The sequence below is a fragment of the Panthera leo genome, chromosome A1, assembly GCF_018350215.1.
Source record: "Panthera leo isolate Ple1 chromosome A1, P.leo_Ple1_pat1.1, whole genome shotgun sequence".
NCBI classification, from domain to species: Eukaryota; Metazoa; Chordata; class Mammalia; order Carnivora; family Felidae; genus Panthera; species Panthera leo.
Window position 1 is genome coordinate 5,030,494 of NC_056679.1, and position 20,894 is coordinate 5,051,387.

A 20,894-nucleotide genomic window follows, 5' to 3' on the forward strand; every position below is an offset into this window, starting at 1 on the left:
GTACATGCTAGAATTATTTGTACCTTTTCAGAATGAACAGAACAGTAGCAGGAGCAGGAAAAAGATGTTTTGAGATGCTCTGGATTGCACATTAAGAAGTTTGAACTGGGAAAGCTGGGCAGATGATGAAAATAATTGGTGAGATACTAGAAAGCAGATAATTTGAGTCCTTGGTTTAATTCCACTTCTGACAAAAGAAACATTTTTTGTGGTCTAGTTCTGCGGTGTGGAGTTTGGTCCTGTGTCTTTGGGAGATTGTTATCTTTACTCCTACAGTCTCCTTTTTGTCAGGCTTGAAGTATGACAGAGAAAATACAGTCTTAATGGATATTGATTTTTTTTTTTATTCATTCAGAAATTTTTGAGTAATCCTTATTATTATCCTATAGCATGTGTCTTTCTGAGAGTTCCATATAGTCCAAGAGTAAATTAGAATACAAAAAGTAAAAAAAAAAATGAAAAAAACAGACATATCTAGATTGCATTCAGGCTGCCTCTACTAGGGAAACATTCTCTGGTTTTCACTATTGGCGGTTTAAAAATTGTTCTTCACATTTGGAGATGCCAGAATCGACTTACCGTCAGTGAATGGCTGGTGATTGGTTTATGCCAAATCCTCCACATTCCGTGGCTGGACCCGTGTGAATAGTGGCTCATAGTGGCGCTATCTACTAGTTCTCCGTGGCTGGAGTGTAGGATTCCATTCTCGAGTTATGGAGGAAAAAAGTCATTATGGAACTGATTCCTATACTGACTTGATAATCATACTGATTCAGCATAGGAATCAGTCCCATAATTGTGATTATCAGTTCTCATGATTATTTAACCAGCTAATCAAGCCAACATAGTACCAACTTACCTTTCAGAGCCAATATTAATCCTAAAAAAGATCAGATAAGCATGGGTTTTGGTTAAGTGTCCTTTAAAACATAAGGGATTTCCATTTTAATAAATAAAATTAAAAAGTCAGTTATTTAAAATGTCATGGGATAAGTGAATTTTATATTCTGTGGTATACAGCTAAATTTGAAGCAAAACCACTTGTCAGGGTTGTTACGTTTTGTGTTTTGGGTTTTTTTTGGTTTTTGTTTTTGTTTTTTAATTCCTTTATGTAGACAGTCTTGAGAGGTTTGTAGGTTTTCACTCATACGTTTTATGCTCATGGACATATGAAGATGTATGTTCATTCTACAAATATGAGTGCCTACTATGTGCTAGGCTCCGAGGGTACAAAGGTAAACAGTGAGCTGAGTATGGTGTTTGCTCTCCGTGGTGATGGAGAACGTTGGCTTAATTTAGAGTGATCATCTTGCGGAGCCTTTGCTCATTTAATTTCCTCTGTGACTTTTGCCAGGCTTCAGGGCAGCTGCGGCCCCCTGCAGTTGTGAAGCCTGTATGAGGGCTTCCCCGTTTACATTTTGAGTTGTGTGATTTTTAGAACTGAGAAGTTAAACAGTAGTAATAAAAATTTTGCTTTTTGTCTTCTGTTTCTCGAAGGCCTTCCCAGCTCCATATAGTGCATTCCTTTACGCGTCTTGTAGTCAGAATGTTCGTTATTTCAGTCCTGTCACCACTGCAGCGAGACGGATGAGGTCTCCTAGATACAGACCGCTTTGATGAGTTACCGCCTGTTGAGAAATATTGTGCTTTGTATTCACTCGGTGACTTAATCTTTGTGTCCTGTGACTTTGAGGATATCTTTTGCTTTTTAAGTGCAAATAATTTTAAAGACCATCTAGATTCAGTTAGGTAAGGCTTGTGTGCTGTTTTTATGTATCACTGTTGATGTGCAAGATTTGAATTGTCAGGGGTTTTGCTTTTAGTTGCATATGGATTCTTCATTAATATAAAAAATGCAGACAGCTTTCTTAGGCTGCCACCTTCTGAAGGTGGTTTCTCTTGGAGATGGAGGTATGGGTTTAAGTGACTTCTTAACTTTGGTGTTTTTAAGTGAAAAAAATATAATAGGTCTTAGGCCTGCGTGATTTATGGTTATTGTTTCTGAAGGCTGAAGAAAAAACTGACGAAAACCAGCGGGCTAATTATGTGTGAAATAAGCATCAGAACATGGATAAATTACACATAAGTAGATCTTGAGTACACTTGTCCATCAGTGCTTTTGAAGCCTCTTAAAAAGCTTAAGACATTTTACATTAGGATTACCAATATAATTTTAACCTAGCATAGATTGTTCTAAGCTAACGTACTGGGATTAAGTTTTGCTGTTGTGTTTTGACACTTTTAAAAAAGTTCTTGATGTTTACATAAGAAGACTATTCTCGTGTGACTTAGCTGCTATTTTTAAGGAGAGCTGAGACATTTTGTTAGAGTTCCTAATTTCTAGCTTTTAGTGTAGGTTTGGACATTTAAGATGTAGTGTTAAATAGGAAACGTTAAGTATTTCATTTTAGTTTCTTGTAGTTTTCTGGTTTTGTTGTATTTAACAACCAAAGGAACATTCCCCGTTAAATCAGTAAGTAAACTTTTTCAAATTGGGGGAAAAGGCATTTTTTGTTTTTAAGAAAAAATTATTTTTAAAATATGACCTAGGAATAATCATACTAATGACATTAGATATTTTGAGTAATTATTGAAAATTATCAAAAAATTTTAGCACTTTAGTCCTTTTCCTGTGAATGCAGTTTTACTTTTAAGAAAGTAGAATTTATTCTGGAAAATATGAATTACAGTGCTGAACTTGATTTTGTTGTGTGTGAATATGTTATCCGGTAACTTTTGTAAAATGTTACTCTACGTGAAGATTTCACTTTGGGCAATTATTGGGATATATTACTACTAACTTGGTTTTATTTATGGAACTAAGCCTCTCATTGAATGACTATTCAGATTTTGAAACAGATTTCTTGAATTGTTTACGTGACTTTTGCCTGAAGGATTTAGATTCTGCTTTCTAATAGTGAAACTAATTTATATGGTGGCCAGAGTGTAATATATGCTAATACTTTGGCGTGGGAGATATTTATCATGTTTTTGATATTAAAAAATGTTATACATTTGCCTACTAGTTTTATAAATGATGTTGCCTTCAGAATTTGTGTGAAGGTACAAAACTCAAAGTATCATGTACCTGTTGTGCAATGGAAAGTCTTGTCATTGTCAGAGTTCTTGATGACCTATATTCTGAATATTGATGATTAGGGTTACTCTTAAAAACAGACCCACACACAACAAAAAGCATGTTATTTGAGTAACTCTTAACGACTTGTAGGGTTGAGGGCTGTGGTGTGCGTTGTTCTTTAGGGCCTTCCACCAGCAGTGCCTCCTATAAACATGTGACACTTAAGTCTCTCAGTGTTAAAGAAACTGGACGTGTGTTTTCTACGTATTATTTTTGTTAGAAATAAGAAAGTAATATGCTTAGTTTCTTTTTCTTATAGTAACATTTTACAAAAGAGCTGCTAGGCAGGTATTTTATTCTCAAATTGATCTCAAACTGGATGTAAAAATTTAAATCCTTTTTTAATTTATTTTTTCATAGTAGTATAAGAACTCTGGCTGCTATTAGTTCTTACTTTTTATTTTCTGGGTAGAAGCTATTTGAAAAGTCCAGTTTCTGTCCTAGGGTAGCAAAATATAGTTCCTCGGTTTTCTTTTTCTTTTTCTTTTTCTTTTTTTTTTTAATGCTTTGTAATTGTACACTACCTTTTGAATATACAAACCTCATTCTTCATTGAACAACTTGAAGGCTTTGATTTTTTTCGAAGAGTTTAAATTTCAATCTGTATATTACTTTGGCAGTTCCCTCAACTTTGAGATGCACTGATCACTGTGCTTGAAAAAGACAAGACTGAAGATTGTACTATGAGATTTATTGAATAATTTTCATAAATTATTTATCAAATGAGAGATTTTTAGATTTTTGTATTCTGCTTAGTTAAAGAAAAAGTAGTTAAAAAAAGAGAGGCTAGTAAGTTTGATGCTATTCTTGCCAAACAGACTCAGACAAAATCTTTAATGAATGGGAAAAGGATGACTAATAATTGTTCTGCATCTGAGTACATTTTCCAAAATGTTGGAAAGAAACTTCTGAATTGAAATCTTGAATGTATTGAATCTGTCAAGGTACACAGCGGTGCCTTTGTAAATGTTCATTATCTTATTTAATCAGGTGATAAGTGGTGTAATGTAGCAGAGCTTAATAATAGACTCAATTATCACTTTTTGTGAACAAGTTGGAATTGTCATGTTACTGTGTAATTGATTTGCTTTAAAATGAACAATAAATTTAATGAAATAAAACATTGTCTTGTTTTTTATCTACTTATTGTATATATCATTTATATTTCGTATAAAAAATGCCTAGTTTTTTTGGTACTTACTCTTATGAAGTAACATGATAGTTTTGCCACGTTAGCGTCAGTCTCTGATCAGTTGAGACTTGACTCTAACGATGAGGAGCTTGTTTTAAAAAAAAAAGTAAAAACCTTTTACTGATTACACCAACTAATTTTATCAGAAAACAAGTGGGGAGATCTAAAATCATTTTAGAAAGAAAACCAAAAGAACTATAATTTACAATACATTAAAGATTTCAAATTATTTAGTAGGTTAACATAACATCTTTCGATGTGCTAAGCCTCTTTTAATTGTCTAGTGTGAACAAGTTACTTAAAAACTTTTTTTTTTTGGTTAGGTAAATCAGGCTGGGGAGATACCTGAAAACTGGCTTTTAGCAAATAGAATTTGTTAAAATTAATCACTGTTTATTTTAAAAATAATTTCATAAAGAAATTTTAATCTTGAAAGAGTAAGGCAAATTTGTTTTTTTTCCCCCCCATTTTTTTTTTTTTTTTTTTATACCAGGGCCACAGCCATCTCTGGGAGTTAGTTTTGGAACACCATTCGGCTCAGGTATTGGCACTGGCTTGCAGTCAAGTGGCTTAGGTTCTTCAAACCTTGGAGGTACACTTTAACTTTTCTAATATTGCCTTGGACTATTATACATTTGAATTGATACTAGCCTGTAAAAAATTTCTAAGAGGGTCTGCTATTTTGGTAGTTAAGGTTCCATCTGGCAAAAACAGCTCTCCAAACATAATCAGTGCTTTTTAGTATTAGAATTAGAACTTAAATCATTTCATCTTCAGTGAATAGTAAATAAAAAAAGAATAGTAAAATTAATTGGTAGGGATGTTCGTATTTTCAAAGCAATATGCTAAAATATGAACTTGCAAATTACTTAGTTTTAATAAATTTAACTTAAAAAAAAAAAACCAGTAGTCTTAATCACATCATTTTAGAGTCCAAACTGCTTCTGGACATCTAATCATTATCTTCTTTTTCTGTAAATGAACACTTTAGATGAGAAAATAATTTTATTATAAATTGGACAGTTCAGCTTCTGTCTTTTGCTAAGCATTTTTGGCATAGCTGCCTTTATGCATACTTGTATACATAACAATTAATAGTTTTATAAGTTAACTCTAGTAAGGTAAGTCTTCTGCCAATCATCATGCTACATATAAATGTATTCACAGTTCTGTGGTATGGGTATTTGACAGTAGAATGTATTTTGACAAGCATATTGTCATATAATGAATATATTATTTCCACTAAAATATATCATCATAAGAGTGGAAGTCTGTGAGCAATCAAGGTTACTTAATATAGTAAACTCTATTGGAATTACTAGAATTATAGTAGACAGCATATTTCCTATAATCTATAATCCAGTTTGCCATCATATTTCTTAGTGTCATAGGCTATAATACTGTCTCAGACTCCTTATTTTAGATAGACTATTGCAGAGTAGCCTAAGAAGAATTTGAATTTTATTTTTAGATCACTTGACTTTGAGGAGAATGGAGACAAGTCTTTAAGTACTTAGCAGAATCTCTTCTTGAACTTCATATGACGAAAAATATTTTTGTATTTAAATCATGACTAGTACTATTAAGAAAGAAAAATGATCTCCCACTCGAAATTTCTCAATTGTCAAATCGGCTGGTATGTGGCAGGAGCCTGTGTTGCTGAGTAGATTTAATGTGATTAACCGTTTTGTAATTATGCAGTTTTTCAATGGTGAAGGTTCTTAAGTGAAAAGGTTTTGGTAAAAAGCAGAGTAAAAGTTGTCTTATGGTACTTGGTGTTTAAATTCTTGTGCATGTCACGCTTACTTAGGAATTTAGTTTTTTTTTTTTTTTTTCCCAAAATGAAATATCCCTAAGTAGATGTGTTTATATCTGTTTGACCTAACACCATATTTCAGTGGTCACTAAAATTTCTAGTCAATCTGGGAGAGAAAATACTAATACGATCTTGTTCTTTATAGCTTGTTCTGTATAAAAATTACTGATGGGTCTTAAACTTAGTCTCAATAGATCAAAATGTTCATTTCAGAATTAATCTGATTCTTCAGAAGTCTGATGCGCAAGAGTAAATAGCAGGTTTGTGTAATAGCACTGTGTTTATTAGACCTCTGATAATTTTAGGTTTTACTTGTCAGTAACCTTTAATCTCTGTTTTACGTACCATTGTATATTTCTCTATTACCCTTTCACTAGGATTTGGAGCTAGCTCTGGTTTTGGATGCAGCACCACAGGGGCCTCCACATTTGGATTTGGAACAACAAATAAACCCTCAGGAAGTCTTAGTGCAGGTTTGTGTGTTTTTGGCCTGAATTTCAGGCAAATTTAAAGATGCAAATTATGTAATTTAAAAGTATAATGATTGTTATTTCCAGTAGCCAGAAGCAATCCCTGATTCAGTTTCTACCCCCCACAATGAAGCATGTAAGCCTAACTAATCATACAGTTTTATCTCTCTTGGAAACTAAAAGTCAGGTTTGTGAAATATCTCTAACAAGACTTATTAGTTTGAGACAATAAGTAATTATATCCTCTTTTAACTAAGTAGAGATTCTTTTGAACCCAAAGACTAGTTTTATGGTTAAACAAGTCTCTTCATTATTACATAAATGGTCCCATTGTTGTGAAAGCTTTAACCCAGTGTTTGTTTAGGAGAATGATTTCTCTCCCAAAGAGATGTTCTTTAGTTGCAAGTCCCTTTGGTTTTAAAAGTCCTACTCTTATAATGGATGATTAATTGGGTTCTTTGTTCATTTTTGAAATAGGTATGTAATCTTTTGACTCCTCTAGTAGAAAATCCCAAATTTCTTCTCCATTTTCTCTATATTTGTAAATAATGCCTTCACTTATAACGTTTAGGGATAAGTAGCATGTCTAAAATAATGACACAATACTTACTGTGTTTAAATTGAGGGAATTTTAAGGCAACTTCATTTAATATTAAGTGGTATTTAAAATCAACAGTTCCCAAAGAGTAAGATAATAGAATTCAGTGATATGGGGATTATAATCTAAATACGGTACTATTAATAAAGTAGGCAGTGATAGCATTTGATCTTAGTTACGCAAGGGTTCCTATAAAATCAGAACAGTGGGTACTACTCTTTGGGGTGTTCATTGTCCTGAAAATCATGGGTTGAGGCCTTCTTGGAGGACTTAGGATTACAGGAGTGGGTCCATCTTCTACATGTTGACAATATGTTTCTGGAGCGGCTGAGAAGGAAGGCACCATGGCATATCTACTTAACAGGAAAGTATCCGGCAGCTTGAAGTTTTCTAGAGTTCAGTTATTTGTGCTAAGGTTTCTCTTGGCTTGGGTCACTAAACTTAGGTCTCTAAAGGTGCCTCTTAGTTGTTAGCTAAATTATTTTCCTATAAAATTCCATGTTACAAATTTAGTGTTCTAATATATTGGCTATTTTTATAAATATATATTCTTTTAGCTAGAAATTTACCTCTTGTCCCCATTCTTTATATTTGTTTTTGTGTTTTAACTTCTGATGTGAATATTTTCTTCCCTAAACATAAGGCTTTGGCAGCTCAAGTACATCTGGGTTTAACTTCAGCAATCCTGGCATCACGGCATCAGCTGGTTTGACATTTGGGGTGTCCAATCCTGCCTCTGCAGGTTTTGGAACAGGAGGACAACTCCTTCAGTTGAAGAAACCTCCAGCTGGAAACAAAAGAGGAAAAAGATAAACATATGGGTTGATGTGGTTGAGAGAATTCATAGCAGCATCGTTCATTCTATGAGTCTATTTTTCTAAAATTGATGCAGTAATTAAATTGCATCCCAGGAGATTTATAAAGTTTTGATATTTTTCCCTACTCTGGAATCTGAACTGTGTTCTTGTTTGCCATGGTAGACATCTTTTTTTCTTGTGAATTTGAAACCCAGTTGTGTATTTTTCGTTATTTTTTGATGGTCAGTGTAAGCAATGTTCTGATTACATCACTGATAAGTAAAGCCTATTTAACCTAGTGTCATAGCAATGTTTTTGTTGATAAGGTTTACATGATGTGAATATATGCACATTTGTTTCTTGTACAGATGGTATGAACTCTTAAGTCCTATACTAGAATCAGTTTGTTCCTTGATAAAGGCCTTTTGAACTACACTGCAGGGCATCTTGTGAATATGTATGTAAATATATACAGAATAATACACACAGTTGTGTGTTCACATAAAATATATATTTACAGACCTACAACTTTTGCCTCAGACTTGTTCCCCTTTTCTAAGGGTATTCTGTTTTTCACCTTTTAAGCTTCAAAGCCTCAGTGCTTGTAGAGTGATGAGCTAGAGGTACCAGGTCATTGCAGTTATTTAATTTACTTACAGACTTAATGAAATGGTTACTGGTGTAAATATTTGACCAACTCTGCTTCGTTGCCCCCAGGCTTTTCCATAGCAGCTGCTCTGAATGAGGAGTGCTGTAAGAATCATCCAACAGATTTTAACAACTTTTATTACCCCATACACCCTCACATTTGCCTGTATGAGATGTTTTCTCATATCCGAGATGAACCTTCAAGAGCATATTTGAACTCCAGACTGATGTCTGGGGGCAAAGAGCTATTAAGCCAAATTGATTCTATGCAGGTGAAGGATGCACTATTACTTTAGTGGAAACTTTTCTAGCGATTCCAGTACAGAGTTCTTTCTTATAGGGCTATTGATATTGACACCAAATGGAGTGGTTTATCAGCCTCTTAATGTCTTAAGTAAGTGCTTAATTTGGAATAGAGAAACAATATATTTTAAGAAAAAAGTATTCTTTGTAGCAACTATAAACTACCCCATTTTAACAGTGAACAGAGCTCCAGGTAAAAACACATAAGGCATGTCAGATTGCATCTGTGCACTATTTGTCTATATTAGTATTAGTGACATCGAGTGGGTGAAAAAGAAGGCCCTTGGAAAGAGAACTGCCTTAGCTATGATTTCACACAGAAACCATTAAGTAGACCTACTTTATCTTTCAAGTACAGTTTTCAAATGGGATGTGAACATGGAATTTCATTGAAAATAGTATAATTTTTTATATAGAAGGTTTTGTACATAATGTGCATCAAGTGAATATTTTCAGAATCATTTTCACCAAGGCACCTTTTTTTCTAAAATAGGTATTACACACACACACACACACACACACACATATTTTTAGTATAATGTTAGTTGGGTTTGATTACTAAAGTGTTGTTAAATCTGTTTTATTTATCCGCATATAGCAGTGATTGGCTTTTTGGAATTGAAACTTTTGCGCCTTGATGCATTAAAATAAGGAAAATGCTTTGTTTTGGAACACTGAAGTTTTTATTTTTGCATTCTTCTCTAAAACTGCAATCCCCAGATCCAGATTTTGGGGAAGGGTAGGAAAACGTGGGATTTTTGTGTTTTGAATTACTGTCAGAATTAAATACCCAAATATAGCAAGCTTTTTTTTTTTTTTTTAAAGGACATTGCATTGTGCTGCAAAAATCTGAATATTTATATTTCTTAATTTTGTTCTTTATATCTTATATATTTTAATATGTTGAGCCACTGGAAATTTGTAACAGATCAATTTGTGATAGGAGTTTAATGTGTTGTCATTGTCTCCAATGTCTTCACTCTGTCCTGAGCGTATCATTATGTAAACAATAAAATTTATTGTGTCAGTTGCTTTGAATCTTTATAGGTGTCAGTAGTTGTTCTAAATATGTAATTTTCTTATTATTGCTCTTTTATTCTCTGTGATTGGTTTTTAGTGTTTTGTTTTTACCAATTTATATATCTTGCTTTTTAGAAAAATTGTAGAGTGAACACAAGATAGAAGGATATTGGGTAAAATGTGAAAGTCCCCTTCAGCTTCCAGGGCCTGATCCCACTTTCTTCCCCCTGAGTATCTTTTCTTCATATTTTGGTGTGTATTCTTTCGAACCCTTTAAAAAATGGCCCTTTTCAACATATGCATATAAATATTTCCTCTCTCTAGTTTTCTCACATTTATCATTTTCTTAGGTCCTTCTTTTTGTAACAAATGGGTTAAAAGAAATCTGTGTACTTTCTGATTTGTCTTCTTTCTCCTTTAACCATAGATCATCAACATTTTTCCATGTCAGTGCATGTAATTTACTTTTTATGTACCATCCCGTGGCATGGATGTACAATGAATTGTTTAAAGTATTTTCTGTGGTTGGGCAATTAGGTTCTTTCCAGTATTTCTGTTTTACAGAAAAAGCTGTATGTGGCTCTTATGTTTAATGTTTCTTTGGGATTGATCCTTGAAGAGGAATTGCTAAAAATGCATATAAATTGTATTTTTTAATGCCAGATTGCCTCCCCAAACTGCTGTATAAATAGTACACTTCTACAGCATGTATGAGTACCCATTTCCTAGTATTCTTTGCAACCCTAGATATTATCAATCCTCATAATAACTACTTGTGAGTTGAACATTTTAATATATATGTTAGCCATTTGCATGTTAATGTAATTGCATGTTGGTATCCTTTGTCCATTTTTATTTAGTAGGGTTTTTTTTGTTTTTTTTTTTAATGCTCTCTGTAGTTAATGTACGTTAATGTTTCTCTTATGAGGTAGTTTGGACTCTTGGAGTCAGCTGGGTTCAGACGCTTGCCTTGAACCTGTATGATCTTGGGGAAGTTAATTCACTTTTCTAGAGCTTAAGCTTTATCATCTGAAAAGTGGGGATAATAAAGATGGGTAGTTGTATTAATAATAGAATCTTCTATAAAGCACTTGGATGGCATGAACCCCTGATACTTTGCAAGTTTCACTGTTCTTGCACCAGTACCCCACTGCTGTAATCAGTGTCCTTGGATGCTTTGTTTTGGTACCTGATGGGGGAGCTGCCCCATCTTGTTTTTGTTTTTGTTTTTGTGCGGGGTGGCTATTTTCAGACACTTACTCTTTAAGATAAGCTTGAGTACCCATATTTTTCTTTCAGAGATCTTACTGGGATTTTGATTGGGTTTATACAAATGAAATCCATTATGATCTGGGGAGAGTTGACACCTTAATATGTATGGCATGATAGGTGCATATATTAGGACTCTTATTCTTTCTGCAAGGTTTTACAGTGTTTATCAGATACCTGTTTAAGCTTTTACTAACTGCGTCTTGGTTTTATTTCTAAGTGTGGATTTTTATCCTGCACTTGGTACAAGGTCATTCACGTTATTACAGAAGCAGGTTAACTGTTCTTTTGTGATGATACAGTAAACCCAAGTTAATGTCTTACTAATCTCAAATATTGTGGGAATTTGAATAATGCTTTTAGAAATATTGTAATGGGATTTTCATGTGTGAAATACTTAGGTTTGAATGATTTATCACATTTGCTTTGACATCCCCTTCCTCCGTGCCTTGCCCTGGTCTCGCCACGCATAATCCTGGCTGCACTGTCCTTTTTGGAACACACGCCACGAAGTTATTTAGGGGATACAGCCCTGGGACTTGGTAACAGGGGGTCAGTGTCCTGGAAAATCTCAGCTGGAGGGCCTAATTTCAATCTTCACAAAGTCACCTTTACCTGTAGGTGTCTCCCATTTATTGAGTGTGTAACACGTCTGTTCTGGGCTCCACACTCGCAACTTAATATACCCTACCCTGTTTAATCTCGATATTACCCTGTAAAGCAGAAAACTCCCAATTACTAGATGAAGAAACTGAGGCTTATTCTATGCAATTTACTGGAGGTCACATGTCAAGTCATGGAGCTGCGGTTTTCTGCGGTGACAGGAATGGCACGCTGATTTTCATGCCTAAGCCCTCGGAGTCTCCCAAGGTAATGTCATTACATGATTTATATGGAAAATTCCAGGTATACAATAAACCATAGATCAAAGCAAGGTAAGTACAAGGGGCTCTGGCACTTGAGGGAGGCATCCTAGGGAGGGTGTTGGGTGAGGAGGTAGCAGGTGCGGGGCTTCTGGAGCCACCTTTCCCACTGCTTCCCTATGAAGAAGCTCATAGAGAAGCATGAGGGGCGGTCTGCCCACCTTAGGGTAAGGGGGAGCAGATTGGACTATCTGAATCTTCGGAAGGTAAGAAGTTTAGCAAGAAAGCTTTTCCAGGAAGGCTTGCCTGACTGCTGTAACCCGAGAGCACCACATGCTCAGAACGGGTGAGACTCGATCCTTTTCTTGCCTTACAGAGAGATGAACCTTACCTGGCACAAGGAGACCATGGAAATGGGCGAGAAGTTCGGGTGCTGAGGGACAGCAGCAGATTGAGGAAAGAGTAGGGGTTACTGGACAAGTTGGTCCTGGGCCAAATGTGGTTTTTTTTTGCCTCTTCCTCCTTTACTCAGTCTAATGCACTCTTTCTCTGCTACCTAATCTGTCAATGAAGAACAACAAAAAACCTACCAGGCTCACAAAGGTCGCAGTCCTGAAGACCAGGCTGTAAATTTAATTTGCAGAGACCTTGTTTTTGTCGTCCTCAACCCTTTGAATCCCCTGGTAGCAAGTCGGTTAAATTCAGTAAAACATTTGTTAATATTTGCTGTGTGCAAGTCAGTGCTGGGAATTTAGAGGAATATAAATAACAATGGGGTATTTTCTGTGCTCAGTAATGTTAGCTAACATCAGTGCTAAGCGGAGGCAAGGGCCTGCTCTTAAGAGCTTTCCATACATGAACTCATTTACTCCTTAGTCCTATGAGGTAGGTACTATCATTTCTTTTTTACAAATGAGAAATTAGGCACAAGTCACTAGTAAGTGAATGGGCCAGAATTCAAGACCAGGCTGTTTTTCTAGAGTTGAGGATTATAAGTAAGTATACTCTAATGTGAGCTTTTTATTAAGTGATAGGATAAAGATACAAAGAAAATTACTGAGTGCCCAGAGGAGAAATTAACTTGGCCCGGGGAAACTCCCAAGAAAATTGTAATAGGTGGCTTTGAGCAATGAATGAATAGGATTTTTTTTTTTTTTTAATTTTTTAAAGTGTGTATTTTTGAGAGAGACAGAGCACGAACGGTGGAGGGGCAGAAAGGAAGGGAGACAGAAGCAGGCTCCAGGCTCTGAGCTGTGAGCACAGAGCCCGAGGTAGGGCTCCCACCCACTAACGGTGAGATCACGACCTGAGCCAAAGACGCTTATCCTACTGAGCCACGCCCCCTGGCTCCCCTGGGGTTTTTTTGTTTTAGTTGGTTTTTTTTTTTTTTTTTTTTAACGTTTATTTATTTTCGGAGAGACAGAGCACACTTGGGGGAGGAGCAGGGAGCGAGAAAGAGACCCAGAATCTGGAGCAGGCTCCAGGCTCTGAGCTCTCAGCACAGAGCCTGAGGCAGGGCTGGAACTCACGAACAGTTGAGATCATGACCCCGACCGAACCGAAGTCGGATGCTTAACCAACTGAGCCACCCAAGTCCCAGGAGCCCCTGTTTTTAATGAAGTATTAACAATTTGAATTTGAAGAACCACAGATTTATTTAATTAAAGATAATTTTACATTTGAACAAGATAAAGGGAGAAAATAAAAAGCAACAAATACCTCACTTTCCAGAGGAAGATTCTGTTAAATTTCTCTTCTTCTGTTCCTGTTTTTCTTCATAACTGCATAGCATGTATGTCCACACTCTGTTTCATAACCAGTTTCTTTTGGTGAATATTTCGACTGTTTATATATTTTTTGCTATTAGAAATAATTTTGGTAGGATCAGTGAAAATGGTATCCAGTTTCATTGATATATTTTCTTTATGAGTTTCAACATTTTTGTGTAGGTAGTAACCAGCTTTTAAAAATTATTTGTAAGAGCTCTTTGGATGTAATCCCTTCCTATCTGTAGAGATGTTTGGGAAAATTAACAATTTTAAACCTTTAGTCTTGGAGCCATGTAACTTTTTAATGAAAATTATGGCACTTAAAATAATTTCTTATGTATTGCAGATGTTTTGCAGTTAATCATTACACCTATTTATGGTTTATTTTTGTGCTGAGTAGAAATCTTAAGTTTTAAAATTGCCCGGGGCGCCTGGGTGGCGCAGTCGGTTAAGCGTCCGACTTCAGCCAGGTCACGATCTCGCGGTCTGTGAGTTCGAGCCCCGCGTCAGGCTCTGAGCTGATGGCTCTGAGCCTGGAGCCTGTTTCCGATTCTGTGTCTCCATCTCTCTCTGCCCCTCCCCCGTTCATGCTCTGTCTCTCTCTGTCCCAAAAATAAATAAAAAAAAAAAAAAAAAAAAAAAAAAAAAAAAAAAAAACGTTGAAAATTGCCCAAGTTTATCCGTCTTTTTTTTTAATGACTTCTGGGAAAGAGTGAGAAGTCAATGAGAGGGAAAAAAGAATTAAGACAGTTTAAGTTTTGTTTTATTTTGTTTTGTTTTGTTTGTTTTTTAAGAGAATGTAAGCTGGGGAGAGGGGAGAGAGAGAATCTTAAGTAGGGTCTCTGTTCAACATGGAGCCTGATGCGAGGCTTGATCTCATGACCCTGGGGTCATGATGTGAGCCAAAGTCAAGATTTGGACCCTCAACCAACTAAGCCATCCAGGTGCCCCTAATACTTTTAAAGTTTTACAATTTGTAGTCTTTCGTATTTGTTTACCATTAAAACTTCCTAATTGTATGAAGTTGTCTTTAGAAGATTCAGCTAGGTGGCTGGTGCCAGACTGTAATTGGAGAATGGCAGACCTTGAAAAGAGTTGCAGTGACATTAAGATAGGTGATATGATCATTTCCCTTCTAGAGATGAGAGAAGCAGCTAATTTGCCCCAAATCCTGCAAGTCCTAAGTGAGGATGCTAAGACTCAAAGTCTGATATCCCTGGTGTCATTCAAGTGAAGTCTTTTAGAACTTCATTTTCAAATGATGGCACGTTCAGCTCACTGTCATTTCCAAATTTAATGCATTCTGTATTGTCACATATTCAGAAGGCAGAAGAAAAGTTAAATCCCTGTGGCCAGTGCATTTTTTTTTCTTTTTAAAAATTTTTCTCCTAGATAGACGGGAGAACTTGATTCAAGGACACCAACTCTTAGATAAACAACATGAGTGACAAGTTCTTATCTTACTTGGTGAACTGTATAGGTGCCACTATGAAAACTAAAACTATCTTTTAACTGTATCTTCTAGATTGAGCCCTTGTTTGATGTAATCATTTTATCTTATTTTTTAAATAATCTATTAAGAAGTTTCTAAAAACTACCACTTTAGATTCCTTACACAGTGTTGATCCTACGTGGTCTTATTTGTATTTTTTTTTGCCCTAAAACTGTAATTGTGCGTGAAGTGTGTGTATCTGTGTGTGTCTGTATATATACACAGATATAATTCAAATTATTTGTATATAAAGAAAATTGAAAATGTATCATTGAAAGTCATTCCTATTTTTGATGATATGTAAACATTTAAAGATATATTTTTATATATTTTGGTGTATCATTATCCCCTTCTACCTGACTTAGTTATTAGTTTAGGGAATTTCTTACTGTTGAAAATAGCAGAGGGGCGCCTGGATGGCTCAGCTGGTTGAGCCTCCAACAGATGATGATCGCACAGTTCGTGAATTTGAGCTCTGTGCTCAAAACAGAGCCTGCTTTGGACCTTCTGTTTCCCTCCCCCCCCCCCCCCCCCCCCGCTCGTTCTCATGCTCTTTCTCAAAAGTAAATAAACATTAGGGGCACCTGGGGGGCTTGTGGATTGAGCATCCAACTTCAGTTCAGGTCTGAGCCCCACATCGGGCTCTGTGGTGACGGCTCGCAGCCTGCTTCAGATTCTGTCTCCCTCTCTCTCTACCCCTCCCCTACTCGTGCTCTGCTTTCTCTCACTCTCAAAAATAAATAATAAAACATTAAAAAATAAATACTAAAAAAGAGAATATAGCAGAATTTATTATTTTCATGTTTAATTCTTATTTTTTATCAAAATCACACGACACAGTTAAAAGAGTCGTTTCCATAAGTCTTGTTAAAAAAGCAGTTTCCCTTCTCTCTGTTTGGAAGTGACCTTTTTCACCCCTTAAAGCTTTTGGCCAATTCTGTTTTCAGTCCCACTTTCACCTCTTCCTGCAGTCATCAGTAGCTTCCTTCTCAGCTTTCCCCACCATGGTGAAAGTCAGCTCTCTTGATCTGCTAGTCAGTTACTCTTCCATTCCAGCTCCTAACATTTCTTTGCTATTAACACAGGGGGTTTCTGTTTGCAGGGACATCTCCTTAGTTTGCATGGCTCATATTACTTCAGATACAGGCAAAGCTGCTTTAGTAAGAGACCTGAATTACAGTGGCTTGAACAAGATGGTTTATTTCTCTTTCCTGTGATGGCCCAATAGCAGTCCAGGGTTGATGTGGCTGTTCAGTTCCAAAGAGAGGGCCTTACCTTAATTGTCTTGAGTACATATTGTATTGAATCTGTCTTATTCCTGATACGGATATAAACTGACCTAGATTGGATTTATCCCAGCAGTGACTTGTATTCTCTTTGGTCTGTGATGTAGTTTGCATTACCCTTTCTTCAAAATAACTGTCCTTCACTAGCTTTCACTTGAACTCTCTTTTGGATGCTGCTCTTGATTTTGACCTTCGTGTAACTTTAGGTTCAGAGGTTGCAAACTAACTAGGGAGCTGTCACTTGATCTGTTTGGTCCACAGAATGTGTGCTGATTTTTAAAAACCAGATTTTACACGAAATTCCCAATCTCTTACTTGTGAACAAACACAAGCAGACAGATCTGGCAGCAGCGATTGCCACCCTCCCCCCCCCCCCCCCAGGGAACTTCCCCTTTCAGAGGTGTCATTGACCCTCCAATTGACCCCCGTCCCCACTGCTCCCTGCCTTCTCTTACATTTACCTCGCTTGTTGAATTACCTGCTGCACCAGTTTCATCATTTGCTCTGTGGCCCACAGGCTTGGTCCCTTACCTTTCTCTCTAACTATCATACGGGTCTTCTCTACACTCTCCTCCGCTAGGGCCGTGATGGGGAAACCAACGCACAGAGAGCCAGGCTCCCAGCCTTCCTCATTCACAGAGATGTGAGAGTGACGATGGCTAGTCCACTCAAATGATCACTAGGAAGGAAAACCTATTCATCGTCTGGCAAGTTTCTCAGTGCTGCGGAAAGCTTCTGACCTTCGACCATCGCTTTGAAAGCAATGACTCCCCAAGTGGAGCTCTGCAGTGCCGGGAAGCTGACAGCAGGGGGCAGAGGAGATGAGTTCGCTCCTGCCAGAGGGCTAGTCAATTTCTTGCACAGTGTCTGTTTCCTGACCTGTTGTTTCATGGCTTGAAGTTCTATAATGGGACTCATTTGTTTGTGTTTTACTATTTGGTAGGTGTGTTAATAACAAATAATTCTTTCCAATCATAGTGTGCATTTTCTACAGTAGCTGAACAAGGGATTGGTCTAAAGAAAAACGGTCTTTTAAATAACTTAGCCCGAAACAATAATGCGCTGAGCATTTATTCCTTTTGGTTTCAAAAAGAACTCCTCCCGTGTGATACACTTTTATTTGCAGTTGGTTTAGAATTAGTGATTCTCTATTTTTCAAGTCTATGCTCTCTGATAATAGCAAACGTATTTAGTGAACACCTATGATAAGCCAAGCAGGAGAGTGTGGTAAGTCATTATGCCTTGGTTCAGAATTAGTATTTCAATCTGCACTGCCCAAAATGGTAGCCATTTGCCATACGTGACTACCGAGCACTTGACATATGGCTAGTGTGACTGAGAAACTGAATTTAAAATCTTCATTTGAATCAATTTAAATTCGAAAATGGACGTTCAACTACATATTGGGCAACACTTGAGGGTATTTGGAACAACCTAGATATACGATTCTACTCTTTGATTGTAAATTTTATGAAATCGACATGCAGGTCAAGTAGTTCCAAAGCAAATTTAGCATTTGAGAAGCTTTTAGGTATAAAATCCACACTGGAGTTTGAAGACTTGTCATGAAAAAAGAATAAAATATTTAATTAATATTTTTATTTTGATTTCATGTTGAGATGATAATGTATCAGGTTAAATAAAATCTTAATTTCATGTGTTTGTCTTGTTTTAATGGGGCTCCTAAATTTTAATTTAAATTAATCTAATCTACATTTTATTTTTTTTATTTTATTTTTTATTTTTTAACGTTTATTTATTTTTGAGACAGAGAGAGAGAGAGAGAGAGAGAGAGCATCAACGGGGGAGGGGCAGAGAGAGAGGGAGGCACAGAATCTGAAACAGGCTCCAGGCTCTGAGCTGTCAGCACAGAGCCCGAGGCGGGTCTCGAACTCACGGACCACGAGATCGTGACTTGAGCCGAAGTCGGACGCTTAACCGACTGAGCCACCCAGGCGCCCCTGTAATTTACATTTTAAATTACATATGAGACTTGCATTATATTTGTTGGACGGTGCTGCTTTAGACAGTACTAACCACGCTCCTGGGGCCATTTCTCTCTAAAAGAGAAAGAAACCGCAAATTGTTAATTTGTTTCTCTTTAAAAAAGTCTCTGTGTCAGTTCTTACAACAGCCTCCTACCTGGCATCCCTTTCATTGTGTCTACCCCTGTGAGTCATCCGAATTCTTCGTTACCGCCTTGAAATGCAGACAGGGTTCTGTAAAGCCCATGCTCTCTGGTACTTTTTATTCCCAACGCTTTAGCATAATCTGCAAGGTCCGTCAAAGCCTGGCATCTACTTTCCCAAGCCCTCTTCTGCTCTTCTGCTGCTCTCACACACCGAGGCCATTCCAGGCTACTAAGTTCTTTCCTGCCCTCTGCTTCCTTTGCCTGGAATAGAGGTTAGCCTCTCAGTGCCCTCTGTCCTCGTCCTCCCCATCTCCTCTGGCAAAGTGAACATACACCTCTGCACTCCAGGAGGACTTTGGACCTTGTGACACAGGCTTACCACATATACTTCTGTCACTCGAGGAGGTATTCGTCTCCCACATTCGATTCTGTGATCCCAGAACAAGAGCCCTGTCTGGTTATTATTTTGGTTTGTTTTTGTATCTTCAATACTTAGCATTTGATCGGACTCCATAAATATCTACGAACTGAGTGATTACTACAGTGGGAAAGGGGTTAATTCAGGGACCCACTGTGGACCTTACTCTGCAGAGGGGTTGGAACCATGCCCTCCACCACTCGGCCAAGTTATTTAAGTGCCGCGTTAGTGGAATAGAGATCATACCTATGCTACAGGTTGACTGTGAAGATGAAAATTTACGTATATGAGGTGCTTCAGCAGGTGTCCAGCAACAAATATTAGAATTGTCACCATACGGTCTAAACTATTTCTCTTTTTCTCTCAGGCAACAAATCACAGGTTTTAACAGGATTTCGAAAACCCAGTGTTACAGAAACCAATGAAATAGGAAGAAAAATCCAGTTCTGAGCAGTCACTGAATCAACAAACACCGACTTTGAAGGAACTTCTGATTATCATTTTACCAACGTCACTATTTAAGAATAGAACTGTAAGGCTTAATGAGTTTGGCCAAGGTGTTTTGAATTCAGTAAAGAAAACTTGCCCTTGATGTTTAAGGATGATCTCATGGATCATAAACCAGTTACGGAGAAGGTTTAAAAACACTACTGGGAAGTAGGCCACTAATTCAGTGTCTATAAGGAATCGAGGAAGGTTTACAGATGGGTAGGAAAAGCTGATACAAAATGGAATTGACCAAGTACAGTGAATTAAATCTTTGTTAATGTAATTATGCAACTCATTCGTTTTTAAAAAGCAGCTTTCCTGAGATATAATTTATATGTCCCATAATTCACCTATTTGAAGTATACATTCACTGGTTTTTAGTGTATTCACAAAGTGAGGCAATACTACAGTCTAACTTTATTTTTTTTTTTTAAATTTTTTAATGTTTATTTTTTAAGAGAGAGCGAGAGAGAGAGAGAATAGACACAGAATCCGAAGCAGGCTCCAGGCTCTGAGCTGTCAGCACAGAGCCCGACGCGGGGCTCGAGCTCACGGACCGCGAGGTCACGACATGAGCTGAAGTGGGTGCTCAACCGACTGAGCCACCCAGGCGCCCCCCACCCCCTCACAGTCTAATTTGAGAACATTTTTCCCCCTTGAAAGGAAACTCCATACACATTAGCAATCCCTTTCACCAGCACTTCCACCACAAGTCCTAGGTAAACTTTCGTCTCCTTTCTGTTTTGAACATTTCATGTAAGGGTCACTGGCAGCTTTAACATTTTAGCATAATGTTATCAAGGATCATCCATAGAGCAGGACGTATCAGTTCTTCACTCCTTTTTATTGCTGAATAATATTCCATTGCATGCATATAACATGTTTTGCTTATTCACTCATCAACGGACATTTCGGGTGTTTCTGCTTTTTGGTTATTATGCATAATGCTGCTATGAACATTTATGTACAGGTTTTCGTGTGGACACGTGTTTTCACTTCTCATGGGTGTGTACCTAGGGAAGGAATTATTGGGTCACATGGTGACTCTCTATTTAACATTTCGAGGAACTGTCGAATTTTTCCAGAGTAGCTGTACCGTTTTATAGTCTTACCAGCAATATGTGAGGGTTCCAATTTCTTCATATCTTGCTATTGTCTTTTTAAAAAATTATAGCCCTCTTAGTGGGCGTGAAG

At 37.0% G+C, this 20,894-nt stretch overlaps 1 protein-coding gene across 2 annotated transcripts in view; it reads left to right on the forward strand.

Annotated features, from left to right (window-relative positions):
- The window catches only part of NUP58 (nucleoporin 58), a 50,040-nt gene extending 30,235 nt beyond the window's left edge, over positions 1-19,805 (forward strand). Inside the window, exons 13-15 of one of the 2 annotated variants that reach the window (XM_042934009.1) lie at positions 4,825-4,923; positions 6,525-6,620; positions 19,579-19,805. In XM_042934009.1, coding sequence (XP_042789943.1) covers positions 4,825-4,923; positions 6,525-6,620; positions 19,579-19,661 — 278 coding nt within the window. In that variant the 3' untranslated portion in view covers positions 19,662-19,805. Of the gene's footprint in view, positions 1-4,824; positions 4,924-6,524; positions 6,621-7,858; positions 9,447-19,578 lie in introns of those variants that run through there. The other variant, XM_042933954.1, reaches the window with a different exon arrangement.
- The last annotated feature ends 1,089 nt before the right edge of the window (positions 19,806-20,894 follow it).